Here is a 17,967-nt window from a genome sequence, read left to right on the forward strand (position 1 = left end):
GAGGATTAGGAAGCCCATCCAATACAACGGTCATCTATCTCATGCAACAATATGTTTCGACAATACGAAAATGTATGATTGTCAACATATGATGTACAATATTGTTAAGTCAGGACAGGACAATATGTTTCAACAATAATGATACGTGTGGATTGTAAACGATAAAAACATAATGAAGTACTAGATAACTGTTTAGACTAAGATAAAATTAAAACTTTCAACAAGTAAATATAATTGTTTAATTCAAATATATGTTACAACAAGGAAATATAATTGATTCAGTTTCAAATAAAAACAAATAGTGCATATATATATATATATATATACAACAATTAAACAACAATACTCTGACCAATAAATCTACATTATTTTATTCTACAAAACGTATATTAATTAAAATAAATACATATTTTAAAAGACTAAGATATAATTTTTGTAAAATTTGGAAAGAACACAAAGAACATAGGATGCATTAATCACTACTACCTGAGCTGATGATTGTTATAGCTCAGCTGATCCTTATCAACAATTGATGCATAAACAGAACTGATGCTTATCAAATTGACTCCACCATTCAGTTTGATCAAACCATAATTTCACGAATTAATCAAACCAGAATTTCACGAATTAATCAAACGAATTACTAAAAACGAATTAATCAAACCAGAATTTCACGAATTTTCCGAAGCATTATCACGATTCGATCAAAGTTTCCAAACTACCAAATGAAATTACAATGTTCATAAAAAATCCCAGAAAAAAAAAAAAAAAAAAAGATTTTCCCGAGAAAAAATCTAAAAACAAAGAAGATAACAAACACAAAGAGAGATCTGATCAAATCATAGATTCCGCTAAGGTTGGGTTGTGTGGGAGAAAGCTCTTGACCAATTTTTGCTTTAGAGAATCTTCTTCTTCTTTTAGGGAAAATTTCACAAGTAAATTAGTAAATACCATTTGGTACCAAACAATGATTAAAACCAACAAGTGTAGTAACAATATATATATATATATATATATATATATATATATTTGTTTGGTTTCACCGACCCCATCACCGCGGCGATGTCGGATATTCTACCACCGTTAGCGACAGAACTATTACACGAGAAATGTGCTTACACGAACCTTGTTGCTTATGAGGAGATCAATCAGGAAGCTTTCAGTAAGTATATATCCTCCTCATCTTTGAACTAGTCGATGTCTGATCTTTGTTTGGTTAGCTTCCACTATAAATTTTTGAACTCCCGGATTTGTCAGTCTATTGATTTCTGGATCAGTGTGTTTGAAATCGAGAAATTGGAGACTAATAGGTGTGACTTGATTGCATTATTCTACTGTTGTGTTGAGATTTTGACTCTCTTTCTTCCGTGTTAGTATTCGGCGAGTTTCTTGTTTCTTGTTAGTATTGTTTTAGCTTAAGTTGAAAACTAGTTTTGTTAGTGTTATCTAGAAGACTTCGATGCATCTCTCTATTGATTCATAGTACAATATATATATGATTACAGAGTGGTGTCCAAGTATTATAGAGTGGTGTCCAAGCAATATCTTTACAAGTATGGTAAGTGAATATTGTGGTCTATCACTCCCCTGCAGTCGTAGCGACATTGCGGATGATGCTAAGGCTGGATCGGAAATCCGTGAAGAGAGGAGTAGGGAGACCTTTGGTGAAGATATCAGCGTATTGATGAGAGGATGGGATGTGGAGAACGCGAACTTGGCCGAGAGCAATACGTTCTCTTACAAAGTGAATATCTATTTCAATATGTTTTGTTCGTTGGTGTTGGACCGGATTGTTGGAGAGGTAGACAACACTAACGTTATCGCAGTAGACTAAGGTTGCCTCTGAGAGAGGACAATGGAGCTCCAGCAAAATGTTGCGAAGCCAAGTGGTCTCGGCGACGACTTTAGCGACGGCACGATATTCAGATTCAGCACTGGAGCGTGAGACGGTGTGTTGTCGTTTCGAGGACCATGAGATCAAGTTATCCCCGTGGAAGATGCAATATCCGGAAGTGGAGCGACGTGTAGACGGGAAACCTGCCCAATCTGCGTCTGTGTACGCGACAAGCCCAGAAGTGGTGGATGGGTAGAGCTTGAGTCCGTAATCGAGAGTACCTTTTATGTAGCGGATCATACGTTTAAGTGCATCGAGATGCGGCTCTCGGGGATCATGCATGAAGAGACATATTTGCTGGACTGCTAAAGAGATGTCTGGTCTCGTAAAGGTCAAGTACTGGAGTGCACTGGCAAGGCTGCGGTAAAGAGTTGGGTCAGAAACAGGCGGTCCCTCAACTGCTGTAAGTTTTGTGCGTGATTCAGCTGGTCATGTTGGCGCGGGTAAAATATCAGCGGCATAGTTCTGTTGAGAGAGATACAAACCGGAGGCGTTTCTCTTGATGGAAATGCCGAGGAAGTAGTGGGGTTCGCCGGAGTCAGTCATTTCGAATTCCGTGCTAAGGGAAGAGATGATGGTGTTAAGGAGCTTGGTGGACGATGCTGTGAGTCCAATGTCATCGACATATAAAAGCAAATATGCAGTTTCATTCGCGTGATGATATACAAACAGGGATTGATCAGCTTTCCTTTGTTTGAAGCCTATGCGACGAGCGTAGTGAGCAAACCGTTGATTCCATGCACGTGGGGACTGCTTGAGGCTGTAGAAAAACCGTTTGAGGAGTCACACATGGTCCGGTTTAGATGGATCACAGAAGCAAAGGTGTTGATGCATGTAGACGGTCTCGTACAGTGTCCCGTTGAGGAAGGCATTTTTGACGTCGAGTTGATGGATTGACCATTTGCGAGAGAGGGAGAGCTCCAAAATAAGACAAATAGTGGCAGGCCTGAAAACGGGGCTAAAAGTCTCGTCACAATCAATACCGATCTTCTGGGATTTCCCATTGGCGACCAATCGTGCCTTGTACCTAGAGAGTTTGCCATCTGCACCAAAATTATGGCTGAAAAACCACATGGAACGCACAATGTTAGCATTAGGGGGGCGTGGTACGAGATCCCATGTTCCCTTTTTAATTTGAGCTGCATATTCCTCATGCATGGTCGGTGTCCAGTTAGGATCTTCTAAAGCTTTTAAATAAGAAGAAGGAAGAGGGGAAAGAGTTTTGGTATGAAGAGAAAGAGGTTGTTTAGGTTTGGTGATACCGCTCTTACTGCGTGTGCGCATAGAATGGCCACCGATAGGAGGAGGTGGTGGAGCAGTGTTTGGCGGAGGAAGTGGAGCAGTTTTTGGCGGAGAAAGTGGAGGATTTGGTGGTAAAGGAGCGGTTTGCGGTAAGGGATTTGTTTGTCGGAGAAGTGGTGAGATTGGTGAACGGAATTTCGTTTTGAATTGCAAAAGAGGGAAGGATGTTGAAAATATGAGTAGCTAGCATAAGTGTTTCAACCCAATATGTTGGAGGCATACTCGCTTGGAAGAGTAAAGAACCGAACAGAATTGTTTAGTGTCCGGAGAGTACGTTCGGCTTTGCCGTTTTGCTGGGAAGTGTATGGGCAAGAGAAGCGAGGAGTGATGCCATGAGAAGAGAGATGATCAAGGAATTGTCGGTTTTGATATTCACCACCATTATCACATTGGAGAGATTTGATGTTGCGGCCAAATTGGTTAGAAATATAAGCCGTAAACGTTAAGAAAGTTGAAAACACATCAGATTTATTTCGAAGAGGAAAAACCCAAAGAAAGTGAGTAAAATGATCTAGATAAATAACATAATATTTATTCCCGCTGATACTAAGAATTGGTGAATTATATCAGAAAGGTGCAGAAACAGAAGAAATAACTGAATCAAAAAGTAATCGAATGTGTTTCCCCAATTGACATGAATGACAAAGTGACATATCAATGTTAGAACAATTTATTAAACGAGAAGAACGAAGATAATGAAGAGTTGTGTTTCCCAAATGGCCTAGACGGCGGTGCCATAATACTGAATTAGGGACCGTCGTTAGCATAGCTTGTGGTGGTGAGGATAGAGTTACGGCCGCTGGTGGTGAATGGACCGAGTAAAGAGGACCCGTGCTGTTACATCAGAGTAGAGGGATCCGAGACGGGAAATCCTTAACACAAAAACCAAATGGATCAAACTCCACAGAAACATAATTATCAGTGGTGAATTTTCGGACAGAGATAAGATTTTTATAATGGAGGGACAAACAAGTACATTATTAAGATAAAGAGGTCGAGTTTTAGAGGGAAGAAATGAATGGCCGATGGTTTGAGTGGGAATAGAAGATCCGTTATCGACAATAACCGATGGGGATGAGCTAGAATTAAAAAGGGAATGAAGGGTACCTGGTTGTGCGGTTAAATGAGACGTGGCTCCAGTGTCCATGTACCAACTGGCGTCGGTGGGATCTTGCATGGTCATAGTGCCAAATGCAGCAGCCATGTTGGTAGGAAGTTGTGGTAGTTGAGGAGGGGGTGCATGCGGGGACTGTCCGAGGAGGCCAGCCGCTGGACTTGTGGTTGTTAAATGCACCATCGGTTGCTGGTGCATCCAATTTTGCTGTGGCCAGTGCAGGTATGGCGTTGGTGTCGCAAACCAGGGTTGTTGTGTCTGCCAGTTCCATGGGTTCAACGGCCAGTTTTGTTGAGGCCATTGCTGACGTCCACGTCCTCGACCGTGACCTCCACGACCTCTTCCGTGACCCCTATGGCCGGTGTTGTTATTGCCGCGATAGCCGGTGTTATTTTTGTTGTCTCGGTGACCGTAATTGGTGTCGTCATGGTGGTTGTAGTCGCGAGACCCAGAGTGTTGATGGGAAGGGGCTGAGACATACAAGACATTTGGAGATGAGGAATTGACCAATGGAGACGACCCGGTTCTGACTTGTTTAGCAATGCGGCGTTCTTCCTCTATGAGCATCGATCTGGCAGTGGAGAAGAACGGGAACGGTTGGCGATGTTTGATGATATTGACGATGTTGTCAAATTTTTCGGACAATCCATTCAGCATATGCATCACCACGACACGGTTGAAAACAGGGGAGTCGACGTTGGCGAGTAGATCGGATAATGTTTTCAGCTTTTGGCAATAGTCGTGGACTGTCATGTCGCCGATGATACGACGACGTTTCGGTCCGCTACTTTTGGTATGTCGTCCGTGTTATATATACAGAGTTATATCATCAAAAGAGTAATCTTTATTTATAACAAATAATATTAATGTTTCCACGTATTTACATACAAATTTCTTGTATAACATAAATTAACATAAACACTCATAATAGCCATAATTTATCCAATTTTAATAAGATTTTAGTTTTTGGAAAATTGTAATAATCAAAACAAAAAGGACTTTCATAAAAAGGTTAGTAAAATAAATATCGGGAGGCTAGTTGCTATAATACACGTTTAGCTAAAAACTATTTATTTAAGTATAATTCCAATTTGATTTACGTTTTGGGGTAAAGAAAAATAATTTATTCGTTTAATGGGTCTCAACATGTATAGTTGTATACATTATTCTCTTCGTTATTGTCGAAACATTAAAAACATATGATGTACTACTCTTGAAATATAACGATCGGACTACATTTTCGCTTTATCCGCCAACAGCTGTTTCCGGCGAAGGTTTTATCGCACGTGGTATAACATTCGAGAACACGGCTGGACCGGAGAAACATCAGGCTGTGGCTCTCCGATCAGGTTCAGACTTCTCCGTCTTCTACGGCTGCTCTTTCAAAGGCTATCAAGACACTCTCTACCTTCACTCTCGCCGTCAGTTCTTGAGAACTGTAATATTCATGGAACCGTTGATTTCATCTTCGGAGACGCAACCGCATTCCTCCAGAACTGCAACATCTACGCTCTCAAGCCGATGAGCGGTCAGAAAAACACGATCAATCGCTCAATCACGCAAAGACCCGAACGAGAACACAGGTTTCGTCGTACATGGCTCTACGGTGGCTACAGCGTCCGAGACTTACTTAGGACGGCCGTGGAAGTCGTATTCGAGGACGGTTTTCATGAAATGTAACCTTGGAGGGTTGGTGAATCCAGCGGGGTGGTTGCCTTGGAACGGCGAGTTTGCTCTGAGGACTCTTTATTACGGTGAGTATGGTAATACCGGCGCTGGAGCAAGTGTCGCCGGTAGAGTTAAGTGGCCAGATTACCATGTTATAAAGACGGCGACGGAGGCCGGAAAATTCACGGTGGAGAATTTCATGGACGGAAACCATTGGATCACTGCTGCGGGAGTACCGGTCAACGATGGACTTTGACTTTGTTCTGAGTCTTTTGATTGGACTTTGTTGATTTTTATGTTTTATGTTTTTGTTGGCGTGTGATTGTTATAATTTTACAAAATTTCTTATGTTGTGACATATATTTTATTCGATTGCTAAGTAAATTTACTTTTAAATTCCGTAAACGTAAGTGAATATTAATAATTAATTATAAAGCAATTGTGATAATAGGTACATTGTCACGTTAACCTTAAATTAGAAATACTAATTATATATATATATATATATATATATATTTTCTTATCCAATAATAAATTTGCAATCTATAACAAATTAGTAATGTTAATTAAACAATACATAAAATTTCAATTTTCTGTGCCTGCAATGCACATATCGAATTCCTAGTACAATACATAAAAAATCAAACAATATATAGATTTTTTTTTTGTCAATCTTCTTTTCTATCTGCACTTTAAAGTCTACATTTTTTTTTTACATAGAAAAGACTTTTAAGTAAATATCAAAATCATTTATCAAAGAAAGACAAAATATTAATTAAAATCAAACCCAAATTCAAATTCAAATCCATATCATATATATCTATGAAAATATAACTCATGCCACCTTGTGATTTTCTATTCACTCCACTGCCTTTCATGATCATAAGTTCCATGATTGACGAAAAGACAGTTTACTAGTTTGGAGATGATTTGTTTTGTTTTTTCTTTTTCATAATTTCTAGATTATCTTGTAATTTTTCTCATTTATAAGCTTATTGTTTTTGTGGACAAACAAATCCATGTTTTGACTGCATTTGTTATTTTTGATCACATAATTGGTAACCATCTAACTTGGATTTGAAAATAATTATTCATTTTGATAACAAATTCATATATATATGGATGTAGAGCCTAAATCACCGAGTATAATGGCGACTCGAGAGCAACGGCTTAAAAAATTGATTATATTTAAAATCTGGAATATTGATTATATATATATGAGTATAATTATATCTACGTCCGCTATACATTTCAAATTTTAAATATAATCAACTCATATATATATAATCAATATTCCAGATTTTAAATATAGTCAATTTTTTTAAAACCTCATAAAACTATTCATAGTAAAAATGGATAAATAAGTAAAAGAGATAATATATAGACTGGTCTAGACCAGCAACGAAAAACGTTAACAACTAGTCAACTACATAACATTACTATTTCACTATCCTAATTAATTTGATATAAATTGCTACCTCAGATAGACTATATATACATGAGAACCAGATACAAAAAAAAATCAATATATAATTTCTTTTTTCAAGTAAAGAAAGAACAAGAAAAATAATTAACTATTATTTGATGAATCACGATTGAAGGATCATCATGTATCGCCTTAGCCTTATCAACACACCGATTAACTAGAGCCAAACTCATTAATTACTAATGATCCACGTCTGCACGTTACTCACGTAGTCACGTGGAACTTGAACGACTCAGTTGAGTCTATTGAGACAAACTCCCTCATATATGTTTTATGAAGCCTCTCATCATTTCCTCGACCGACCGCGTCTTTATTATGATTCTCGATCGAATCAGTCGTACGTACGTGAATGACGGCGGCTGGAGAGTGGTAACATTGCTGAGGTATGAGGTTAAGTCGAGAGACTTGGAGAGAGTGACGGAGACTTGAGAGGGCTAGCTGGATCGTTCTGGACGAAGTTATATAATTAACTCCTCCTTGGTAGTTTAATTAGCTAGCCCTTATATTAATTCAGAACTAAACTGGTATATTAGTTAGTCGTTTACAAGGTATTATTTTTCTTCCAAATCCAAGAATTTGGACACGGAATCTTATATAACTAGCTGGAATCTTTGTTTGAGACGATGACATCTGACGCTTTATATAGCTGACACATGTCTTTATATTAATTTCAATTTATAATTTATTATACACAAATGTTTAAGATCTATTGCTAATTAAATATGATCACAATTATCCATTTAATCCCTTGATAATTAAAAAATTTGCCTAACAAACAAACAAATGGAATCTGAACTTGCAGCCCCTATATTTCTCTTCCTCTCATATGGTATTTAAATTGAAGCTCGAATTTAGTTTTAGTTTTGCATTCTGCTTTTGAAAACGTAACGTCTTGCCATCAAAGTAAAATAAGTAATTTGATAATTGTTTTCTTATTTATTTCTAATTAAATATTAGTAATCTGTTTTCCATAAAATTATACAATATAATTCAATCTCTGATTACTTTTATTATTATTATAATCTCTTTCCCTCACTACTGGGAATCAACACCTCCACACACTAACTATAATTTTAAAAATGGTACAACCTTAAAAAAATTGCTCTCTACTCCACACACTAACTACAATTTTAAAAATGGTAAAACCTTAAAAAATTGCTCTCTACTCTACTCTAGAGTCACTCTCTAACGATGACCACCGGTAAAAATAGGATTGTTTTAGGGAAGCTCCATGCTTTAGAAGAAACAATCTTTTACTCAGCTTTAAAAGTCTTTTTCTAGACAAAAATGTAAATCAACTACCTAATCCACACCACACCTATCTCACATACTGCATATTAAAAATTTCCACTCTAACTAATTTTTTACTTGCTTTCAGGCATGCAACTCGCCTATCTAAGTTCAAAGATCTGTTGATTCGGGGAAAGCAATGTCTCTCTTTGGGAAAAACTTGTCTTTGAAACACATGCCAAACTTCTTACACTCTCGGCAGACTATTTATATTTGAATGCAACATCGTCAACCCACATGTATTTTTAACTCCAACAATTCTGCTAAAGGTATTATATTTCATATACATCTGGTTAATTATGTATTTGTTTTTTCCCCATTCTCCAACATGTAATATATATTCCTTCCAATTAAATCAAGTTTTGTCTTACTTTTCACATCAGTTTTTCCTAATATTCTTACAATAATCTTCTAAAATGAACAACAATCTTATAGTCTTTAATATTTTCCCCAGTAACTATTTCAAGGCAAGTAATGTCCAGTCAATTTTAGTTGACAACATTTATTTAGACCCAAAAGATTTGTACGTGATTGACCAAATAGATACTTACGTCAGACAACAAGGATGGAGGCCAGGTAATATGACCAATTTTTATTTTATTTTTACTACTATTACTTAAAACATCGTCTTGATATTTTTAAGGAACATTTTGTTTTTGGTGTAAAGCAAAAGTGGTTGAACTTGTGTATTGTGCAATGGGTGGCATTACATTTCATGCACAAACTGTAATTTGAAAATGAAAAAATCTGTTTGAACCATCCAATGTCACATTTTCCTCCATCCGAAGCTGTGGGAATACTCCGGTGTGTTGTTTTCAATGAGTCTGGAGTGTGGCAATCCATTGTTTCATAGTTCTTTTCATATGTTTTTTATTTTATTTTGTGTACGTACTAACTATTTGAAGGTACTATTCAAAGTGAAAAACAACGTTCTGCCATATATTAAAATAAAAAACATATGTAATTTAAATTTTGTTGTTCAAAAAAAAAAATGTGATTCATATTTAATTTAAATTTTAGTTCTGCCTTCACTCACTCAACATGAAAAACAAAGATGAAGGTTATTTTGCCCTTATCAATGTCGAAGAAAGAACTCCCTAAAAGGTGATTATCTCTAAGACAATATTTCTTCTAAAGTTAGAAACTTTCCGAAAATGGATGATCCGAACAACGATACTATTGTTACCGGTGTTTTGTTGTTCGTTGGAGATTGAATCGAAGATATAATAGAAAGTAAATGTTTTATTTTTCACAATAGTCTGAAAGAGGATGTGTTTGTATGGTAATAGGTTGTTTTTAGAAAACTAAACTTTATAGAATGTTTGAGCCTTTAAGAAGGAGAAGGGATTGAAATCAAATATTAATGATCATAAATTCGCAAGTATTTCAAAATAATAAGTTTTAAAATGAGAAGTAATATAAACAAAAATGAAAATTGAGGAATGAAAATTGAGGAAAATAGTGGGTATAAGGCAATGCATAAAATGATAGTATTATTTCAAATCAAAACATAACTGATTATGTTCATAATTTATTCTGAAATTCCTAATATGAAAACTTCTAAATTTTATGTAATTCAAAAATACCAAAACGTTTGAAATAATTAGTGAGAATCGAACTAAAAATTATAGATAGATCAAAACCATATCATAATCTTACGTAATTTTCCAGAAAGTAAGCTCAAAATTTTAATTTTATATAAACAATTTTTTAAAAAATTTAAACTAATTTACTTAAATAATACCTACCTACCATCTTACTTAAATTTGATTTTGTTTGTGCCTGTAAAAATTATAGAAGATTCAAACACAGAAATTAAACCCAAGAATTCAAACCTATAAATTTAATTAAATATTGGTAAATCATCTAGAAGGGATGTGTTAGAGACTTAATCAAATTTAAGTTCCAAGATGAAACCAACCACAGACTGATATAAGGTGGCTTTAGATTCTTGGGTGTTGCATATGTTTCTAATTAAAGAATGAAGGATATATAGATGGGGTTTTTTTTTTTTTTGGTTTTATGGGCCTGTAGTTAACTAGGTCTAAACTATAGTTAATTAGGTCCAAACAAAAAAATACAGGTGTCAAAAATATAGTAAGCCAAATGTCATCTCCTTAGCAAAAGTTGAGAAAAACCTTCTCATATTTTTTTTTATTAGTTAGAGAGGAAGTTTTTAATATACAGTAGGTGAGATAGGTGTGGTGTGGATTAAAACCACCACCCCACACACTAACTACGCTTTTAAAAATGTTACAACCTAAAAAAGTTGCTCTTTACACTACTGTTGAGTTACTTTCTTATATATTTCCAATTAAATATTAGTAATCTGTTTTCCATAAAATTATAATCCAATAGAATTCAATTTCTGATTACTTTTATTATTATTATAATCTCTCTTCCTCAATCTACTGGGAATCAACATCCCCACTCCACATACTAACTACGCTTTTCAAAATGTTACAACCTAAAAAAATTGCTCTATACTCTACTCTAGAGTTCCTCTCTAACGATAACCACCGGTAAAATATGATTGTTTTTGGGAAGCTCCATACTTTAGAAGAAACAATCTCTTACTAAGCTTTAAATGTCTCTTTCTAGACGAAAATGTAAATCAACTACCTAATCCACACCACACCTATCTCACCTACTGTATATTAAAAAATTCCTCTCTATCAAAATATTTATTCACTAAGTAAATAAAAGCCACTAAATGGGGTTTGATTGGGTTTTAACATTACTGGTCTAATGTTGACAGGAAATACAACAACAAAAGTAAAACAACTTCTGATGTGGGGAGAAACCAGCAGGCAAAGGGAAGAAAATCACTTGTCGTTTCATCTGCAAAGGAAAGACTTATACAAGCCACATAAAAAGAAGATAGTACAAATTTCAAATTTCACTGTATATGTATTACAAATTGGTAGCATCCCAAAACAACATATTCTAATTGTACAATAGAGAGATATTTTAATCTTTTCTATATTTCGTTATTTAATAAATTAAACAAGACTAATTAAACATCAAGGTTTGCTTTTAGTACTCGTGTGACACCCCAGTTTCAGAGACTTGCGGAGTGGTTTAAAAGACTTTATTTGGTCATCTCTGTCACCAAAGTGCACTTATTTTTTTGGTCAATGATCCTAAGGGAACTCCACAATTAAGCGTGTTTATGCTGGAGTAGTCTTAGGATGGGTAACCTTCCGGAAAGTGATTGTAGGGACGGTAACAAGTTTTTAAAGTCTCTTATATGTAGCAAACCAGCCGTCAGATATGGATGGGCTCACGGGCCTGATGAGAGGACGTGAGGCCCATTAAGGAAGGTGGACCCATGGACTGGGATTGGACGTGTGGTCCACTAAGAGGTGGCAGTCGGGATGTTACAAGTGGTATCAGAGCCGAACCCAGATAAGTGTAGAGTCGAGTTGGCTCACACTGTCGGGGGTGACGGTGTTGATGAGCAATGAGGACGTTGCGATCTGTTAGTGGGGGTGAATTGTGACACTCCGGTTTCAGCGACTTGCGGAGAGGTTTAAAAAAATTGATTTGACCACCTATGTCACTAAAGTGAGCTTATCTTTTCGGTCAAGGGTCCTGAGAGAACTCCACAATTAAGGATGCTTATGCTGGAGTAGTCTCAGGATAGGTGACTTTTCGGGAAGTGATTGTCGGAACTGTGCGAGTGAGGACAAAACACAGAAAAGATCATGTGGTGATTTGTAGGGATGGTAACAAGTCTTTAAAGCCGACGAATATGGATGGGCTCACATGTCTAATGAGAAAACGTGATGTCCATTAATAAAAATGGGCCTATATATTGGATTGGACATGGATCCACTAAGAAGTGGCGATTGAAATGTTACAACTAAAATGTCGATTAGATTTTTTTTTTTAATAATTTAATATATGGGATTTGATTATAAAACAAAAGTAAAAATAAATCCATGCGTATCACGGAATAAAAAAAACTTCGGATCTAATTAGGATACTCATAAGATAAGTTGTCTTCGAAGACCGAGAAAAGTTGTATTCCTACACGGCTACACCTGGCATGTAAACCCTGGACAAGTGTATGAAGGCTGATCGCTCTGATTACTATCATCCGTTTCTCACAGTATACAAAACTGCTGAAGAACATGTTAAAAAGGAGATCATATGGCCTTGGGTACCGTACGAAGAAGGATTAATTAAAAAACAATGATGAGTTAATTTTTATGTTTACTTCTTTTCTTTTTTAAAATAATAAAAATTATTATTACGTTTCTTTTAAAAAATTATTTTGTTTGAAATCATATTTAAATATTAATTTTTTGGTACATCTACATATATTTTATTGAATACTAATTACTTTACAATATTATAATATTTTAATTTATTTGATGTATATTATAGTTTTATATTTATATATTTTATATATGTACATTATTATTTTGTGAAATAATTTAAAGTAGTAATTATATTATTGTAGTTGTGAATAAATATAATTTATTTAGTCGATTAACTACATAAATTTAGTTTTACTAACCAAACATAAAAAACACAAGAAATAATATATGTTTGTTTTAAAAAATTTAAATCACATAAGCAAGAAAAAAATCTTTTTTTTTTTTGGTAAAGCTTTCTTATCTCTCAGCTCTTTTGGTCTATATTTACTTTTTTCTCAATATATTGCCTTTTTCTTATGTAAAAGGAATATATATATATATATATATATATATATATATATATATATATATGCCTTGTGAATAAAGAATAAAAGAGCCTAAGGTGAAAAAAATACGGAGCTTTCTGACTAAATCCGGCGCTGAACGTGAATTAGCATAGGAATCATGTCATCCACGGATATGAAACCCAAATCCAAACCTGATGATAACCAAGTCATCTCGCGGAAGGCAGTGAGAGATCGATTACATGTGTTCATGAAAGGAGGTGGTTGCGGAGAATTATTTACAGCTTGTATAGGTGGTGATAAGGCGAAAGATAAGCGGGAAGCCTGTTCGATGCTGGAAAAATGTATGAAGGCTCGCTCTGATTACTTTCAGCCGTCTTTCGCGTTGAGGAGAGATGGCGAAGAACTGATGGAGAGGGAGATCGAAGTATTCCTCCATGCGAAGCCAAAGGACAACACTTCCACGCTGTTTGAAAAGTTCATGACAGGAGGACCTTGCAAAGAAGCCTTTATGGCTTGGGATGACTTCCGCAAAGAATGTAAGAAGACCGGGAGGTCTGAGAGAAGTTGTTTTAGTCCTACACCTGCTTTTAATACCCTGGTCAAGTGTATGCAGGCTGATCGCTCTAATTACTATCACCCGTATCTCGCGGTATTCAAAACTGTTGAAGAACATCTTAAAAAGGAGATCATGGCCTGGGCTACGAGGGCGCAAGCTGATGCGAAGAAGGGTTAGATTAAAAACAATGATGAGTTATATTATGTAACTTTTATGCTTACTTTTTTTTTTGTTTTTTTTTTACATTTTCTTTATGCATGAGTACTCTTTCTTCCTTCCTTTATTTATTTAAATGCTCCTAAATATCATTATTTTTTAATGTCTCAGTCATCCTCTATTATTATTGATCTGGTTTATACATTTGTATATATTTCATATATGACCTTTACTGAAACTTGATATGTCATTTGATTTCATATCAAATGACTAGCTTATAGATTTAAGTAGTTTCTGATTGTGTGAATTCAGATGGATCTACCTAGCTAGGGTGCTAAATTGCTAATGCTAATTATCCATGATTCGAAGGTTGTGAATTTTAAGTTTTTTTTTTCAAAAGACTCCTATTAGCTACAGACTTACCAATTACCATGTAAGATTGTTAGGTTCAAATGTTTTCTTTAGTACTAATAAAATTTTAGGGATATGTGACTATTATTGCAGATGGTTTTTCGAGTTTCCGTTGTCGATCTACATGTCCCATAAGAAACAAATAAACAAAACGAAAAGAAGAAGAATCACCGATGGTTACTTGGACTAGGTTTAAGTTTTGGGCTCTGAAAGCCCTTTAGAATCATATTTAAAAGAAACAATTTGGAAAGATAAAATATAAGAAACAAAAGTTTGTCCCAAAATAAAAAAAATGATAAGAAACAAAAAAAGTGAACAAACGATCGATGGCTACTCATTGGAAAAAATTGTTTATAAAATGACAAATGAGTAGTACTTTTGACACGTAACAGTGTAACACACTGAAATCTAAACATTATTTTTGAAACTAACATCATGGCTGGCGAATGTGTTTATGAGTTCCCCAACTTAGCAAGGAAAAAACATATTCATCAGAAAATGAATACGTGTCTAAAATTAAGCAATAACAGGTAGATACAACAGAGATGGACCCTTGGATTGTGACTAGAAAACAAAAAAGGACTCTTGTTTCTTTGCGTCTCGTGAATTCTCCTCTCTTCCCCGTTTCTGATACCTATTTGCTTTTTGAGGTTTTCTCATTTTTTTGCCTCCTTTTTTTTTCACATCCTTAGTAAAAAATTACTATTTACTACGAATACACTTTGACCTTTTAAAACCGTTCAAAACTTATCATATTCTGTAAATCTAGAGAAGTCTCGTACTACGAAAAGTTATGCACAAAAGGTCTTATCAGCGTTTTGTTTTTGTTTTTTTTGGTAATTAATATTCTTATAATTAATTTATGTTTTTGAAAGCAATTTTTGATGGCATATTGTACCAAACGAAACATTTCAGTGACTTAGTTAGATATGAATACCTTACAATAGACATAACTTAGGTGATTGTATGATAGGTTAATCATTATCTTATAAATTAGAAAAGGATAAGGCGTGAGAAGGCATGTGAGACAGAGATGAGTTTCTATTATGTCCGTTGTGTGTTATGACTTATGACAAACAAATGGGTTAGTGGTCAATTTCAAAGGGGTCACGGGATCATATATATTTCTCCAACATATACTTCCAAACCAATTATAAAATTTTCCAATCACTTATTTTTGTAAATTACAAATCAAACATTATATTTCTTCACGCATCCTACCATATTGATTCCCATATATATTATTAATCGGTTTTGACTTTGAACTTCTCATCATTTAAGCGAAGATTTTCTCATAATCATAAACATTTACGGTTGGTGTATCATATATATACATCACATGTATACGAATCTACGTTTGGTGAACCAAACACTATATATATAATTTATATTTCCACACTTGGAGAACAGTAGTGAGACACACACGTATATACACATACCGACATACGCACATATATATTCAAAAATGGTTACCAAAAGATAAGTGTATGCATGTGTATATCCGCTTAATTATACATGTTGCAACAACCCATTGAATTAGCTCCTCTATAGCTTGTCGCGCATTAACAGGTAAACGTCTATGTAATAGTGGTGGAGTTACAGCGCATGCATACATTAGCCATTATATACTTTTTTATGCACCACCATTAGCCGTCATTAGTTTTTAATCATGTGCTTTATTCATCACTTTAGAATAAGTGTCATTTAATTAGGCTGTAATTAGTCATTTTCGTTCTAAACCAATCCATTGTATTTTGTTTTAAGACGTTTATAATTTCACTTTCTTTCATTATTTAAAATCATTTGCCAAGATTCTTCCGAATTTTTTTTTTTGGTTTTCTATAATTTTATCACCACTTAAACTACGCAACGACAACAAACTTATTTTGTCTACCACTAAATTTAACATTCAGATAAAGTCAACTTATTTCTTGTTTTTTCTCGATCAAAAAGCTAAAAGCAGCTCATACAATTTTGTACCTTCATAATGATTTTCTAATGTTTTGAAACCTTCTAAAACGATTTTATAGTAAAAGGACAAATCTAAATAAGAAAGAATAGACTACCATTTATTTCCACACACACTTAATTCTTTACGTAATTTCGACAAACAAAAAGCGTTAACAACTACATTATATCACTATTACATTACAGCCAATGACAAATATGCTTATCTTATTATATCTCTATCATGCACGCGTGAGAACCAAAAACAAAATAAAAAATAATATTTCTTTTTTCAAGTAAAAAAAAAAATAGAAGAAGAAGAATCTTTGATAAATATTTGATTTAATGATCAATGTATTGCCTTATCAACACATCGATTAACTAGAGCCAACGCATTACTAGTCATCTTCTTTACGTCATCGACCCGTGCGCATACTTCATCCTTCCTCGGCTCATCGTGAATGTCTTTAAACCCGTCCGTACAAGTCTCCTCGTCGGTTAAAGCCGCACTGAGCCACGTCTGCACGTTACTCATTTGGAACCTGAACGACTCGAGAGAGCCAGTCGAGACCAGCTCCCTCATCTGTTTCATCGAGCCTTTCATTTCGTCGACCGCGTCTTTAAGGTTGTCGAAACAGTCATGAAAAACGGCGGCTGCGGTTGGGTGGTGGGCACCATCGTCTTGGCTCTCTGGCTGGGGAGTGGTGATGTTTGCGAGGTATGAGGCTAAGTCAACGGACTTGGTGAGAGTAACGGAGATTGCGGCTCGAGCCAAGAGAGCCGGGTCGTTGTGGACGGAGCTAGAGAAGGAGGAAAGAGAGGAGAAGCATACGTCAGGGTATAATGTGGTGTTGCAGCTCGCGCGGATGAATTCGGAGTCGTCTGATTGGGAACGGACGGTCAGGATTAATGGGAGGAAGGTGGCTAAGAAGAAGAAGAAGAGAAGTGGTTGATGAAGAGAAGGTTTCATGGTTTCTTCTGTTCTATGTGTGTTGGTTTTTTGTGACACGGAAGTGACTTTTTTTGGGTTATGGATGGTTTTGGTATTTGTGACCTCAGATTTATATTTATACTGAAAAAACATGTAGATTAGGATTATAATCAATTTTGATGGGTTGGGGGAAAATGTTCGAAACCATCTAGCTAGTAATGTATTTAACATATTTGGTGAAATAGTAATGCAAACTTTTTATCATCTAGCTAGTCCACTAAGACCGGTATATAGAGTAAGTGAGGTAAGGCAAATCAAATTTAAGGAAAAAAAAAAAAAACAAATTTAAGAGCTCTCTCATTGAAACCATGGCATAAAGAAATGTATCAGACGTTGGTAGCTTTATCTATATACTGGTTACGTGTTTTTTTTTTTTTTAAGTAGCCGAAAAAATTGTTTTGCGCATTGAGCAAGGAATATTAGATGCTTCAGCCGTCAGCTAGCTTTATGCAAATTGCAACATCTCTCGCTGTATAAGTC

At 35.3% G+C, this 17,967-nt stretch overlaps 2 protein-coding genes and 2 pseudogenes across 3 annotated transcripts; 2 read left to right on the forward strand and 2 right to left on the reverse strand.

The window, feature by feature from the left end:
• Nucleotides 1–3,762: 3,762 nt before the first annotated feature.
• On the reverse strand, nt 3,763–5,072 carry LOC147946718 (uncharacterized; annotated as a pseudogene).
• A 2-nt stretch (nt 5,073–5,074) lies between these two features.
• LOC104778832 (putative pectinesterase/pectinesterase inhibitor 6 pseudogene) lies at nt 5,075–6,383 on the forward strand (annotated as a pseudogene). Its single transcript, XR_015594655.1, has 2 exons — nt 5,075–5,103; nt 5,570–6,383. The product of XR_015594655.1 is annotated as a putative pectinesterase/pectinesterase inhibitor 6 pseudogene (transcript).
• A 7,131-nt stretch (nt 6,384–13,514) lies between these two features.
• LOC104776448 (uncharacterized) lies at nt 13,515–14,308 on the forward strand. The gene has a single exon (XM_010500525.3). The coding sequence runs from the start codon at nt 13,584–13,586 to the stop codon at nt 14,157–14,159; it is 576 nt and encodes a 191-aa protein (XP_010498827.1). The 5' UTR covers nt 13,515–13,583; the 3' UTR covers nt 14,160–14,308.
• A 2,289-nt stretch (nt 14,309–16,597) lies between these two features.
• LOC104776449 (21 kDa protein-like) lies at nt 16,598–17,766 on the reverse strand. The gene has a single exon (XM_010500526.3). It carries the CDS (start codon nt 17,656–17,658, stop codon nt 16,846–16,848), a length of 813 nt encoding a protein of 270 aa, XP_010498828.1. The 5' UTR covers nt 17,659–17,766; the 3' UTR covers nt 16,598–16,845.
• Between the last annotated feature and the right edge of the window lie 201 nt (nt 17,767–17,967).

This window comes from Camelina sativa, chromosome 3 (genome assembly GCF_030686135.1).
Source record: "Camelina sativa cultivar CO46 ecotype springtype chromosome 3, ASM3068613v1".
NCBI lineage: Eukaryota > Viridiplantae > Streptophyta > Magnoliopsida > Brassicales > Brassicaceae > Camelina > Camelina sativa.

Coding starts and splice junctions, on each gene's coding strand:
- LOC104776448 (XM_010500525.3), top strand. CDS start 13,584: ATGTCATCCACGGATATGAAACCCAAATCCAAACCTGATGATAACCAA.
- LOC104776449 (XM_010500526.3), bottom strand. CDS start 17,658: ATGTTAAATACATTACTAGCTAGATGGTTTCGAACATTTTCCCCCAAC.